The sequence below is a fragment of the Dryobates pubescens genome, chromosome Z (genome assembly GCF_014839835.1).
Source record: "Dryobates pubescens isolate bDryPub1 chromosome Z, bDryPub1.pri, whole genome shotgun sequence".
NCBI lineage: Eukaryota > Metazoa > Chordata > Aves > Piciformes > Picidae > Dryobates > Dryobates pubescens.
The window spans coordinates 46960336-46975303 of record NC_071657.1 but is presented as its reverse complement, the minus strand read 5'-3'; the positions used below and the strand labels follow the sequence as shown (position 1 = coordinate 46975303).

The following is a 14968-nucleotide window of genomic DNA, read 5'->3' as shown; positions in this document are numbered from 1 at the left end:
GTAGGCAGAGCTACAAAGCCGACAAGCCCTGCAAGCTTTGGCAGCAACCTCTCTTCGGCAGTCACAAGCCCCAGCTGCTTCTTTTATATAAACCATTTCAAAATTGACAGAATTACAGTCTGATAAATAAAATAAGAAAAATAAGTGAATAAAAAGAGATGGTGAAGAGTAAACATTTTCCTATAGAAACATTAAAGACCTGGAAGTTCAAGAAGGCTGGTAAGATAACAGGAGAAGAAAACAATGTCAAACACTAGGTCAATACCTAACTACAGGTGAGGGAATATTTTAGATTCCTGAATTTCTGAAGCTTGGTGGAGCCACCAATGACTGTATAGTTTGGCCCTTCTGTGTAGTGTAAAGATCTGCCTAGCTGCTCCAGCTGCAAGCACGTGATTTTACACTGAAATAGAGCATGTTTAGAAAATGCCTCTTGGACTGATTTAAGAACATCAAGTGATGCCTCTAGGGTGATTGTTCCAGTGGCTTCCCACCCTCAGGGGTAAACATCCCTATTTTCAGATGGAATGTATTTTGCTTTAGCCTACAAGCACTTATGGAAGACTTCTACTGCAACAGGTTTCAAAGATTTTCAAAAGTTTTAAAATACATTCATAAAAAAAATAGTCTTCCTTTTTAAATGCAGCCATTTTGATGGTGGGACACAAGGCTTTCCTCCAGCACACAACAGCTGTACTTGAGCTAAATACTCAGGAGATAGCCAGAGCTGCCAGCAGTAAGGGAAAGAAGGATTCAGAAAAGTAGAATGTGCTTAAGAAGTACATATCATAGTGCTAATGTAACACACATAAGCCTACAGGAAAGGACCTTGGACACAGAAATGGATAGTTCCAGACAGGAGATTAATGTTGGCCTTACCCAAAACATAATACAGCTCCAGCTGCTGGCTTAACTGTAGCAGCACATCACAATTTCAGTCCTTTGACATTTCTGGTATCCTCACTGCATCAAGCAGCAAAGAACTTTTACTGAAAAGCTTTCCTTCAAGCCTCAGTTGGTACCTTTGGCATGATATCCTCATATCTGATAGCCTAGCTCTGAGCAGCCCAGTGTCACAATTAACAAAGGCACAATTTTCATTAGTATTTATCCAGTAATTGTGCCTTTTGTACACATCTTTGATGTGATTTTCACAGTATGAAATCCATACGAAGAGGCTGTTCTACTGCTGTCATGTATGTGGCTGAAAATCCATTACACTAATGATGACATATATTACTACAAGTCGTCTCTTTTAGTGTCTAAGGATGATAGCTCTCTTGATTAAAGAGCAAGAGTTAGACAAGGAAAACAAACAACAGAGAAAAAAGGATAAATGTGTCACTGGACTTTGTTTTCCATTTGTACAAATGATCCTGAAAAAGCCAAAGTCTGTTAACTAAGTTTATTTGAAGAGCTCCCCAAAAGTAAATCAGTGATTGGTTTAAAAGATGGTCACAATCGCAAGCTGTCATTTGTACCTTGATGAGGCTCTTCTCTTTGAATCCTTTTTCAAGAAGGCTGTATCCACTCCTTTTTCTTCAGTGTTCATCTTCCAGATACTTACTCTTGGAAGAAGGAAGATAGAGTTTGTGACCATCAGCACTAATTCCCTCAAAGGTGTAACCAGGTGGGTCTTTGTAAGTTGCCAAGCACCTAACAATGCCCTTTGGTGTGTAGGTGGTAGCGTAGATGGTTTTAGCATCTAGTGGAGAGTGATGCTTTGTGTCTGAGCAGCTAGGTTTACAGCTCTTTGTAACTGTGAGAGAATGAGGCACATAGTGGGTCTGAAAGGTAGTCGCACAATCCATTGGTTGCGTTGGGCAAGTCAGCTCTGGAGCATGAATAATAGGGTTCAGTCTCTTGCAAAGCAGAGGTTTATAGTCTTCCCTCATTACAGAAGAGTTACTGAATGGCTCAGTACTTTTTGTAGCCTGGGCTGAAGGTTTACATGTCTTGGCCGGTTTACCATTTGAGTGCTTGTAATGTGTCTGAGTAGTGCTGTGAAGGTCCATTTTCTCCAGAGGAGGAAGATATACCTCAGGTTTTTTGGTGAACATGGGAGGCTGTGGCCAGGGTTGGTATTTTTCCTGAAATTCAGTTATAGAGGAAAATGGAAGATCATGGAGAAGCTTTTGTTGTTCTGGTTTTGCAGGCTTGGCTGGCTGACCAGCCAGCCCCTTATAAGACACTTTGTGGGTAGTGAGTCCATCTAATGGGACCTTATTGACCTTGTATTTTTCGTTTTCATGGACATAACGTTTCTCCAGAGGATGTGGCACGTAATTCACCCTATAATTAGTTATATTGTCAAAGGGATCCTTGGTTTTCTGAACCAGCATGCGAGGTTTGCAGCTTTGAGTGACAATTGGTCCCCTGTAGAGATAGTCATGCTGGGCAACAGTTTGGTGGTTAGTTTTTTCTTCTAGTGGGTGCAAATTGTCATTTGGTCTGATCGGCTCAGCCTTCAGTCCATTCTGTAGCACATAGTCATCTGAAACATATGAGGAGTCAAATTTAAGTGCTCAGCTGAAGTTTTCTAGTAAGTTTTGGCATATAGTATATTATGTTTTGATTGATACTTTTTTGATTGCAATAATTTTTTTTATGTTTTCATGATTGACAAATTCCATTAAGAGCTGCTATGTAACACAATGTACACTAGTGTTTTAACCCCTAAAAGTTCTTGGCATCTATACAGAAGATGGAATAAAAATAGTCCTGTACCCATCCATACCTACAATGAAAGACAATGTGGGAAGATTAAATTACATTCATAGTCTTGCAAAAACATTTTCTACAGGTGACTGAGTGAGTGCTGTCCTCATGCTCAGTCAGCCACAAATCCTGGAAGTGAACCTCTTTAATATATTTTCTTGCAGCTATGTTGCTGCTGGCACAGCCAAGAGTACATCTATGTCTGCAGAAGACTTTTCAGTTACTCTTTACTCCCAGAGTAAATCTGAGGCGAGGAGAACCAGGTAACTGCCATTTCACTCTAAAGGCCAAGCTGCAGAGCTGCCCTTTCTCTTGGCACCCTCTTGTTTAGGGATGACCTGATTTCTCAGCTTCACAGATGTGATGCTGCCCACTGCTTGCTGAGTTTTGCAGCGCATGCTGGTGTCAGCAAGCTGTGCCGTGTATCATTTCCTCAGCTCTTGCCCTATGTTCTCTATGGTATTCCTGCTGCCAGTACAAGCAGGCACCAAGAAGGAGCTTGTAGCTCTGCCTCAGATTCTTCTTTACTACAATAACTGCACTGGAATTTACAGACCAAGCCTACACTGGTTTATATTGCAGAGGTGGTCCATATTCCAGAAACCTTGCTATACACATTCATGACTAAGAAAATGTTTTAGGCAGCACTTTAGAGACATTCATACTTTCCTTCCTTGGCAGGACACCAAGGGAAAAACTGAAGCATTAAGACTTAAAATGATTTGCAGTCAGGCACAATAGAAATTTATTGCAAAGCTGCCTAGCTCTCCAAATAGTGCTGCAGCCACAAGATCATATTTTTTCCACCTTCCTAGTAATCTTGTGCAAATTCAGCTTTGCCTAGAAAGCATTATGGTTGCTGGTAGGAAGCTGAAATTAAATAGTCTTGGAGGTAACCCAAGATTTATTTTTTTAAAATTATTATTATTATTTACATTTTCTCTCCTTTCAAACCACATTGAAAGTCTTGAGGCAAATAAGCTTCCAGCTGACTCTGTGCAGGAAGCAAGTCTAGATTTCAAAGTACTAGAGAGTAAATGACACAAATAATTTTCAGGACATGTGAATTCTACAATTTTCTTTTGAATGGCAGTGGCTATTGTACTGCAGAAACAAAATGACACAAAGGATGTGTTCATTACAACATGAAGATGACCCCAAAAAACCCAAACTTTTTGTCATGTTAGGTGTCCCTTTAAAGCCCTTCCCATTCAAGTAAATTTGTGCTGCCCTGGCACAAGAGAGGAAACAGCAGCCATAGCACCATACTGCTCCCAGTGAGCACGCTGGCCCTTGGGTACAGATCTGCACTCATGCTGCTGATTAGTTTAGTCAATGGAGAACATGGGCCTGCCTTTGTAAACCAGCATTGACATTTATTTGCTATTGTTGGCATCACTGAAGCCCAAGCTGTGTGCCCTGATAGCATGAGGAGTGTTTAAATGCTCCAGGTGCTCCTGTTTCCCTGAGGCAGTAGGAGATATCCAGGCACCACCACACTTGTGCTCATATCTAGAGTACATAATTTTCCAGCAGGGTGAATCGTGAGCATTTATGTGTGCTGTTAAAGGGGGTGTATTAATAAAGTGTTAAAACTGAGAAGCTAATGAGATTCAGCACACCTCTAAGCAAGGGCTTGTTCATAGATACATTTCAAATGACAGCCAAAAGTTACCAAGACCTCTTTTTACATTCTCCTGGCAGCCTTGCTGGAAAATAGTCTGCATGTTTTGGACTTAACTATAGCTTTCACAAAATATTAAAAAGACAACAAACAAGTCCATCTGTCTTCAGTTTTTACAATTTACAAGCTCTACACATTTGGAGAGCTCACAGGCACTATGGATTTATTTTACTTAGTGTGAGCTGATCACAGAATCACAGAATCAAGCAGGTTGGAAGAGACCTCCAAGATCACCAAGTCCAAATGATCAGGAGGAGGCATCCAGTTCTTCCCTGAGAAGCAAAACCTGCTGGCCAGCCAGCTCCAGCAGACCAGAGAAAGATGCCTCAGCCTGAGACATCTGTTGATGCCTCAGCCACAACAGCTTAGCTGATTGACTAGAGGGAAATGCAGCACAAGCCAGGTGAGCGTGGCCAGAGCAGTCCTTCCCCAGTACATCACCCCCAGTGAGTCAGGGACTTCCCAAGGTGGAAGGGATGCCCACCCCATCACCAGTGGCCTATCCCTCAGCACCTGGGTCTTCCTGAACCTATATATAACTCTAACCTCCTCAATTTAGTGATGCACAACTTAACAATGTGCCCAAGAGGCCAAAAGACCCTTTTGAATCTCCAGAGCAGACCAGAGCTCATCTGAAGGTGCCAGGGTCACACCAGAGAAGCAGCAGCTTCCAGCTCCAAGTTTTACAATTCACCAACAACCCAGGGTGACAGAGAAGTGGCAGGAAACTTTGCTTCTCCATGGTTCTCCCCATTTGCTTACCCTCCTCTGCCCTCCAGACACACTACAGAGCCCAGGAAAGACCAAGGGGAGGTTTGAACACCAGTGCGGCAGATGTTCTTCAGCTAGTGCTCAAATCTTCTGTAGAAGCCACTGCAATGCAGTGTGCACCAGTTTCAGGGAGAGCCCTGCCTGCTCCCATAGCTGCGTTAATGACTGCAGTTAAAGCAAAACTCAGAAGTGGCAAAGGCACAGAACCTCACAAGACAGCCACAGCAAGAGGGGTGTTGGCAGAGAGGTGTCATGTCCAGGGGCAGCCAGCAGGCGGCAGCAGCGCTCCGTGCTGCACTGTGCAGACAGGTCACAGAATCAGTAAGGTTGGAAAAGACCTTAGAGATCATGAAGTCCAATCCGGCACCCAACACCTCATGACTAACTACACCATGGCACCAAGTGCCACGTCAAATCCCCTCTTGAACACCTCCAGATATGGGGACTCCACCACCTCCCTGGGCAGCACATTCCAGTAGCCAATTACTCTCTCTGGGAAGAACTTTCTCCTCAACTCCAGCCTAAACTTCCCCTCACACAGCTTGAGACTGGTTGCCTGGGAGAAGGGACCAACCCCCACCTGGCTACAACCTCCCCTCAGGTACTTGTAGACAGCAATAAGGTCTCCCCTGAGCCTCCTCCAGGCTAAACAACCCCAGCTCCCTCAGTCTCTCCTCACAGGGCTGTGCTCCAGACCTCTCCCCAGCCTCATTGCCCTTCTCTGGACACTTTCAAGTGTCTCAATGTCCTTCTTAAATTGAATGGCCTAGAACTGGACACTGGACTCAAGGTAGTGCTACCATCCCTTAGTGGGAACAGGGAATATGAACTATATGTTATTGGAGGGTTAGACACATCTCAATATAACTTAAGAAAGACGAAACTGAAATTAGGTTATGTACCTGCAGATGCACAGAAACAGCTACACTTGCATAGCTTAGAGGAGGTGAGAATTTTGAAACTCTAATGTGTTAAGTCAGCTGATACTGATCGTGGTATGCAATAGCATCATTTTAAATCTGCAGTGTTGTTTGGGATACAGTATATTTAGAGCAAAGGAGCATGACAATACAGTAGGGAAGGTAATTTAGTAACAATGCAGTACTGTTTCATATGCTGCTTAAATATTTGAATTATGATAATTAACATGGTTTAAAATTTAATACTTGAGTATTGATCAATACTGCTTATAGAATAACAATATGACAACTTTTGTGTTTTCACAAACCTGGTCTTTTAAAAGGGAATTAACTCAGTATGCAACTTGACCTTTGAGGGAGTTTAAACAAATATTTCCATTTACAGTGTTTTGGAAAACTATTGCAGCATATAATAAAATGTGGCTGTGATACATTTCATTAAAGCTCTGGAGTGACAAAGTGCTCACTGATAAAGGACAAAGATGCACATCTGATTCAGATACAGAGAAGTTAAAGATATATAAACACAGAAGGTAAGATCTTCTGCTTGCACAAAGCAGTCATTTTTCAATGGCTTGGTTGCAGGCATTCCAATGAATATCCTCTGGTGGCACTGCCTACATAAAACAAAGTGTTCGAAGTACAAACATTGGTCATAGTCTTCATGACTCAAGTAATTCTAAATAGACAACATTCCCTGTGTTCTTAATGTGAAAACTCTGTTCTTAATGTAAAAACTCTGTTCTTAATGTAAAAACTCCAGTTTATGCTGTAGCAAACATGCTGCTACAAAAAAAGTCTTCTTTTCGGTCATTTCAGCTGGGTAATATTAACACTGCAGTCATGTGCCTGCGTTTTCCTTACTTCCTTTACCATTTTGAGTTTTTAGGGAAAACATTTGTTTCTCTGTATTGGGGCAAATATCAAAGCCAGCACCAATCATAAGCTTTTATATGCGCACAGCATAATAATAATGACAGAAAAATAAAATAAAACAAACAAACCTAAATTGTCTACATTATTTTAAGAAATACACAAATGCTAACTATCTGCCTGGAAATGTTACCTAGATGGAAGGTGTGCAGGGAGGAGGCAAAATCCTCTGATTTTCTACTTATGACTGACAACCAAAATTAGTGCAGTTGCTGTGCCTCTGTAACATACTTTTCTCCCAGTGCACACAGAAGAGAATTCATGCTGGTGGAGAGGAAGGAACAAAGCCCCCCACCAGAGACAAACCACCTACACCAAGTCACTGTTACTGAGAAACAAGGGCATATTTGGATGTACAGTTCACCTCTTTTATCAGGAGTAAAAGTTTTGACTGCTTTGGACATTTGCATGGAATTTGTCTGTGTCTGTAATTCCCATATACATCTCTTGCACATCCATAGATTAACTCCGCAGTACACACAAAAAGGGTCTTATGGTTCATGATCTAGCAAATTCTGCGTATTTTAGACGCATCTTATCCACTGAATGTGTGGACCACCCCTGCAGTGGGCTCACTATACATTAAAGATGGTGCTCTTGCCCTGACTTTCAGGAGTTTACATGGCCCTACTTCTATCTACAATGCCTGCTGAGCTGTCAGACCTGCAAAGGAGATGATTTCAAAGAGATTCCAATGGGAAGATTCAGAGAGACTCCATTAACATGGGGCTATATTTCCAACACTTGTGTCTGTGTGGTTCCTGCACCCCTTGTTGGCATACACACAGAGAAGGAATATTAACTGTACACTGTTTTGATCCATCTTCTCCAAAAATTATGCTACTGGTGAAGTCCCAAAAGAATCTGCAAGGCACATACTTTCATAAGTGGTTCTCATATCCATTTTGGTGTTGGGAATATGTCTTCTCACACAAGGGAGGCCTGGTGGGAGTACTTGAGAGACAGGATAACAGTTATAATCTTGTTTGTAAGTGGAGGTCAAATCCATGCATTCATCAGTCTTGACATGCTTTTCAGGTGTTTTAGTTTTCTGTGGTAGCACTTCATGAGCTATGTAATCACTCCTGTAAAGAATAATTTCATTGTGGGAAATGAAAAAAAAAATCATTAAGGAAAAAAATTATGTTCCTTTTTTTAGACACAAAAATAAACTAATACTCCCCTTACCTCCACTGCCTAAGAAAGTCTGGATAGGGTACAACTGGTTAATGAAACACACAAGCCTTTCATATTTGGAAACCTGGACTCCAAAAAAGGAACTGAGGCAGTTTTAGACAGACTGAGGCAGGCCCTGTTCTTTCCATCCAGTGTAGCTGACGGTTTTACACAAAGCTCTCTCTGCTTTACCGTGGAGTTACACTAGAAGACATAACTTTTTTTGAAGCCTGATAATTACAGCAGGATATGTAGCATGCATGGAAAACAAATGAGACAGGCAACAATATCTTTCCTAGTCAAGACAGTGTATGACATGTTGTTCATCCCAAGAAAATAAAAAATCATTCTACAGCAAAACAGCAGTTGAGGAGACAAACATCAGCATGATCAGACTGTCAGCTTTGCAGATACTGCTGTAAAAGAGCTATTTTAAGATATTGGAGTAATGTTACTTAATTAAACAAAACCTTACAGAAACAAGTTGGAGGAGAAAAATAACATCACCATCTGACATTCACTAATCTGAACCTATTTCTCTGCACAGATCCTTTGGTGCAGGGCAGAGAGTCTGCTGCCTGTCACGAGTTAAGTCAGGCTCTAAGAGAGTACTTTACCTTTGGGGTGCTACACCATTAGCAGCCAGCTGAGAAAAATGGTCAGTACAGCATCTATATTAATATTACACTTTGAGTTTGGACCGACGCTGGGTGGGAAAGGGCCTCCTTCATAAAACCTTCATGAGTTTTTGTACAACTGCAATATTGTTCTTTTCCAACAACCCTGGTGAAAAAGTAATTTTTTCCCCACTATCAATGTCTCTCACACACACATGCATATATTAAGTACAGTTCTCACTCTCACTATTTTTCATACTTTGTAGTTGAGATGCCTTCCATAGGTATCTGCATGGTCATGTGCGCTCTCTCTGGCTTAAATGGGTCTCTGGGAACAGTGACAGGATAATGGGGGTATCTCTCCATGTACTCTGACACCATGCATGGCTTCTCACTCTTCTCATAGGGCCAGTTGGGCAGACGTAGACAATGGTGACATCTGCAAGGGAAAAAAACAGCACTAACAGGAGTTAGCGAATCACAAATACCTGATTTTTAATACCTCATTGTATAAGCCAGCTGCAGATTGCTGCTACATGATAATGGATAACCAAGAACTGCAATGTCTGATACAGCCTTAATTATTTTAAGTGCAAAAGCATAACCTGCGCAAAGGTTATTTCTGCCTACTGCTATAGCCTGAAGTCAGAAAATTCCGTGGAGCTAACAAAACCAGCCTGTTCAGCAGAAGCCAGTTCACCAGAAAAAAAAAAAATAGGGAAAAAAAAAAAGTTGGGGAGGAAAGTTAAAGTGAGAGACACCCAAGTACATCGTATTGTGCTGGAACAGAAACTTATTTAATGTCCTTTTTGTTCCATTTCTCATAAATTTATTTTCTTATTTTGCCCATTCATAGAACTTACTTGTGTAGACAGGTGAGCAAAAGGGTTTGGAAGTGTATTCACTCAGAGCTGGGCAGCATTCCTCTGCCCATCTCTTTCTGAAAGCAATTCAGTCTGGATATTACAAAACCTCTCTCCACAGCATGCACCAACATGACAACAATGAGGATAGTAGTAGTAGTAATAATAATAATAATAATAATAATAATAATAATAATAATAATAATAATAATAATAATAATAAACCAGGTTGGAAGAGACCTTCAAGATCATTCAACCTATCAACCAATCCAACCCACCTAATCAACTAAGCCATGGCACCAAGCACCCCATCAAGTCTCCTCCTGAACAATCCCAATGATGGTGACTCCACCACCTCCCCAGGCAGCCCATTCCAATGGGCAATCACTCTCTCTGTATAGAACTTCTTCCTAACATCCAACCTAAACCTCCCCTGGTGCAGCCTGAGACTGTGTCCTCTTCTTCTGGTACTGGCTGCCTGGGAGAAGAGACCAACATCCGTCTGTCTACAACCTCCCTTCAGGTAGTTGTAGAGAACAATAAGGTCACCCCTGAGTCTCCTCCTCTCCAGGCTAAGCAACCCCAGCTCCCTCAGCCTCTCCTCATAGGCCTTGTGTTCCAAACCCCTCACCAACTTTGTTGCCCTTCTCTGGACATGCTCCAGCAAGTCAACATCCTTCCTAAACTGAGGGGCCGAGAACTGAACTCAAGGTGCAGCCTAACCAGTGCAGTGTACAGGGGCAGAATGACCTCCCTGTTCCTGCTGGCCACACTGTTCCTGATGCAGGCCAGGATGCCATTGGCCCTCCTGGCTGCCTGGGCACACTGCAGGCTCATGTTCAGCCTACCATCGACCAGCACCCCCTGGTCCCTCTCTGCCTGGCTGCTCTCCAGCCACTCTGACCCCACCCTGTAGCTCTGCATGGGGTTGCTGTGGCCAATGTGCAGAACCCGGCATTTGGATGTGTTCAATCTCATGCCGCTGGATCCTGCCCATCTGTCCGGCCTGTCGAGGTCCCTCTGCAGAGCCTTTCCTACCCTCCAGCAGATCAACTCCTGCCCCCAGCTTGGTGTCATCTGCAAATTTACTGATGATGGACACAATCCACTGTCCAGATCATCAATAAAGATGTTAAAGAGCACGGGGCCCAGCAGTGACAGTTCCTAACCCATCGCAGTGTGCTCCCATCCAAGCCATAGGCTGACATCTTGGCCAGGAGTTTGCTATGGGGGACGGTGTCAAAGGCCTTGATGAGGTCCAGGTAGACTACATCCACAGACCTCCCCACATCCACCAGGCGGGTCACCTGATCACAGAAGGAGATCAGGTTGGTCAGGCAGGACCTGCCCTTCCAGATCCATGCTGGCTAGGCCTGATCCCTTGGCCATCCTGTAAGTGCTGTGTGATTGCACTGAAGGTGACCTGTTCCATAATCTTGCCTGGCCCTGAGGTCAGGCTGACAGGCCTATAATTCCCTGGCTCATCCAACCGGCCCTTCATGTGGATGGGCACCACGCTGTCCAGCTTCCAGTCCTCTAGGACCTCTCCAATGAGCCAGGACTTCTGTCGCAGTTTGGGCTGGGTGCCCTCTGCTGCAGGGGTGTTTCCTGTGTCCAGAAGTCCATCCCAGAGGGTGGACTCAGGAAATTAGGTATTTCTACCATAATCCCTTGCACCACTATAAATTTTGCGGTGGGGTCTGGCACTTCCTCTTTCCTTCCCTCTCCGAGACTTGGTAACTGGGGGAGAGATCTCCCGGCCATGGGCCTGATTGGGCCCAAGGCCACAGGGGGATGGGCAGTCTCAGGCCTGGCCAGCTGAGACTAGCCCAGCAGAGGGAGGGGGAAGAAGGAGCCCTGGGGGTTTTGGATGCACCCTCAGGTGGGGATGGGATCTTTCTTTGTCACTGCGCTTTGGGTTTTCTGTAACATTCACCGCTTTCTATTTAAACTTTCATCACTTTTGCAATCCGTTTGTCTGAGTCGTTATTTCTGCCTGTGGTGGGGAGGGGGTCTGCCCCAACCCATTACAACTTCCTAAAAATGATGGAGAGTGGCTTGGCCAGCTCATCTGCCAGCTCTCTCAGCACCCTAGGATGAATCCCATCTGGTCCCATGGAGTTGTGGGGATCCAAGCTGCTGAGGAGAGCTTCAATCACCTGCTCCTGGAACATAGGGAAACTATGCAGCTCCTTGGCTCCTTCTGCCAGCTCTGCAGGCCAGCTGTCTGGAAGACGTTCTGTCCTACTAGTAAAAATTGAGGCAAAGAAGGTGTTAAGTACCTCTGCCTTTTCCTCATCCTTTGATACAACGTTTCCCTCTGTGTCCACCAAGGAGTGGAGGTTGTCCTTGCCCTTCCTCTTGCTATTGATGTATTTATAGAAGGACTTTTTGTTGTCCTTCACAGCAGAGGCCAGTCTAAGCTGCAAATGTGCTTTTGCCTCCCTAATTTTCTTCCTACATGATCTAGCAACATCCTTCAACATTCCATGCATTGCCTCACCTTTCTTCCAAAGGTGATGCACCCTCTTTTTTTCCCTTAGTTCTTTTAGAAGCTCATCACCCATCCAGGCTGGCCATCTGCCCCGGCGGCTCATCTTCCGGCACATTGGCACAGCCTGTTCGTGCGCCTTCAAGAGTTCTTCCATGAAGCAGGTCCAGCCCTCCTGGACCCCTTTGTTTTTAAGGGCTGTTTCCCAAGGAACCCTCTGAGTTAGTTCCTTAAGCAACCTGAAGTCTGCCCTCTGGAAGTCCAGAGTGGAGGTCTTCTTGCTGCCCCTCTTAGCTTGACCGAATACTGAAAATTCAATTATCTCGTGGTCCCTGGCCCCTAAACAGCCTCCGACCACCACATCACCCACCAGCCCTTCCCTGTTGGTGAAGAGGAGGTCAAGCATAGCCTTACCCCTGGTAGGCTCGCCCAGCACCTGGGATAAGAAGCTGTCCTCCATACATTCTAAGAACCTCCTAGACTGTCTCCTCTCTGCTGTGTTGAGATCCCAGCAGATGTCAGGCAGGTTGGAGTCGCCCATGAGAACAAGGTCTGGCGATCCTGAGGCAGCCCTAAGCTGCCTATAGAATGCTTCATCAACATCTTCCTCCTGGGTGGGTGGTCTATAACAGACTCCAACCAGGATGTCTGCCCTGCTGGTCTTCCCTCTAATTCTTACCCACAAGCACTCAACCCGATCATCCCTAATCTCCATCTCAATGGCATCTAGTGCCTCCCTGATGTACAGGACCACCCCTCTATCCCTTCTGCCTTGCCTGTCTCTCCTGAAGAGCCTGTAGCCATCAATTGCAGCACTCCAGTCATGTGAGTCGTCCCACCATGTCTCTCTGATGGCAACTACATCATAACTCTCCTGATGTAACAAGGCTTCCAGCTCCTCTTGTTTGTTGCCCATGCTTCGTGCATTAGTGTACATGCACTGCAGCTGGGCTGCTGGTTTCACCTCTGACTCTATCTTATCACCCCCAGACTCCTGCCTGAGGGGATTAGTTTCAGCCCCTTCTCCCTTCAAAACTAGTTTACAGCCCTGTCGATAAGAGCTGCCAATTCCCTTCCCAGAATCTTTTTCCCTTTGAGGGATAGGCCATTCTCATATACTGTGACCTTTCTCCTCCTCTGGGACAGATGTACTCCATCTGTTGCCAGCTGGCCTGGTGCAGTAGAAAGTTCTCCAAGATAAAAAAAAAACCAAAATTCTTTTGGTTGCACCAGCCTCTAAGCCACTTGTTGACTATAGCTGCTGACCTGTTCCTTATGGTATTGCTTCCTGCAACTAATGGTATGGATGAAAAAATTATTTGTGCCCCTGTCCCCTCCACCAGGTCTCCCAGGGCCCTGAAGTAATTTTTGACAGCCCTGGGAGTTCTGGTTGCAACATCATCATTCCCTAACTGCGTAACTAGTAAGGGATAGTAGTCAGAGGGCTGCACCAGGCTAGGCAGCCTTCTGGTAACATCTCTAACTTGGGCTCCTGGGAAACAACAGAGTTCCCTATGAGATGGCTCTGGCTGACATATGGAGCCCTCTGTTCCCCTCAGGAGGGAATCACCAATAACAATTACCCTCCTCTTTTTTTTTTCTTTTCTTTTTTTCTTCTGAGGAAGCCCACTCCTAAAACTAAATGCCATGATGGATCAGTCATCATTGGTGACTTCCTTCTTTCCACATTGGGACCAGACAAAAGAAAGACGCTCAAGATTCATCCAGTCAAAAAAAAAGACCTTTGAGATCCCACTCTCAGATGTCTTCCCAGAAACATTACAGGTTATGTCCCTTCTGTTTTGAGTCAAAACTGGTAGAGTCATTCTGAAGGGTACTGATTTAGGATTTCAGGAACCAGGCCACAGGAATTAAAGTGAGAGGACAAAGTCTCTAGTTTTAGGTCTCATATATTATTCCTGTCAAGGTCAGAGTGTTCTCTCCTGGATGCATGTTTTCCAGTGCTACAAGATGAAATATTCATTTGAGAGGGGTTCTATACTTTACAAATTCCCCATTAAATAAAACATCAAGCAGTTTAAGATCAGTAGTTGGCTGATTACCTAAATTTATACAGGTAACCTCTCGTGTATTCAAGAGTACACCTTCATATACTGAATCATTTTTCAGACTAGCACAAGAAGGAAGAAGGGCCAAGAGGGCTCAAATAAAATCTTTTTTGACAAGCCAGCTTCTCACTCATCTTACAAATCCTTCTTTGAAATCATAAATTATTTTTGCCTTAGAGAAGTTGTGAGTATGGACCCAAAGGAAGTCTTTAGAGGAAGTAAAACAGGCTATCCCTGCCAGTTAAAATATTAGACAAAAGACTTTCAGGCTAGGGATTGGAGGGGGAGAAGGGAGAAGAAAGTCATGCCCACTCTCTTAGAAACCTTGTCAAATTCCATCTTTCCTGTAACTGGAGGACAGACAAACAGGAAAATTTTTAAAAATATATTAATATGTGCACTCTTGCTGGTACATGTCACCTTGCTGGAATGGATTTCATCATAAAAACTGTCCAAACACATACTTCATGGACACTTTGTGCCCACACTTGTGGTCTTCCAGAATTCCTAAGAATTATTCTTCATTCTCCAAGAGAAAATCATCAACCTATTCTTTCTGTTTCAAATCTGCTGGCTTCACATCACCCTTGAGTGCCCTTTCATCCCCCTACTCTCATGAAGTCTAGGACACAGCAAGCTAGTCGCTAGCTTAGATTTGGACTGTGTGGATGAGGTCCTTATGTTATCTTTTTATGGTCAAATGGCACTGAGACTGGAGTGTGGAAA

General features: G+C 44.0%; 1 protein-coding gene across 1 annotated transcript in view; it reads right to left on the bottom strand.

Annotated features, from left to right (window-relative positions):
- Positions 1–1541: 1541 nt before the first annotated feature.
- Positions 1542–14968, bottom strand: part of SAXO1 (stabilizer of axonemal microtubules 1) — a 42866-nt gene continuing 29439 nt past the window's right edge. Inside the window, exons 2-4 of the mRNA XM_054178795.1 lie at positions 9079–9258; positions 7906–8111; positions 1542–2494 (exon numbers count right to left, since the gene is read on the bottom strand). Of these exons, the coding sequence (XP_054034770.1) occupies positions 1542–2494; positions 7906–8111; positions 9079–9258 (1339 nt within the window). The remainder of the gene's footprint in view (positions 2495–7905; positions 8112–9078; positions 9259–14968) is intronic.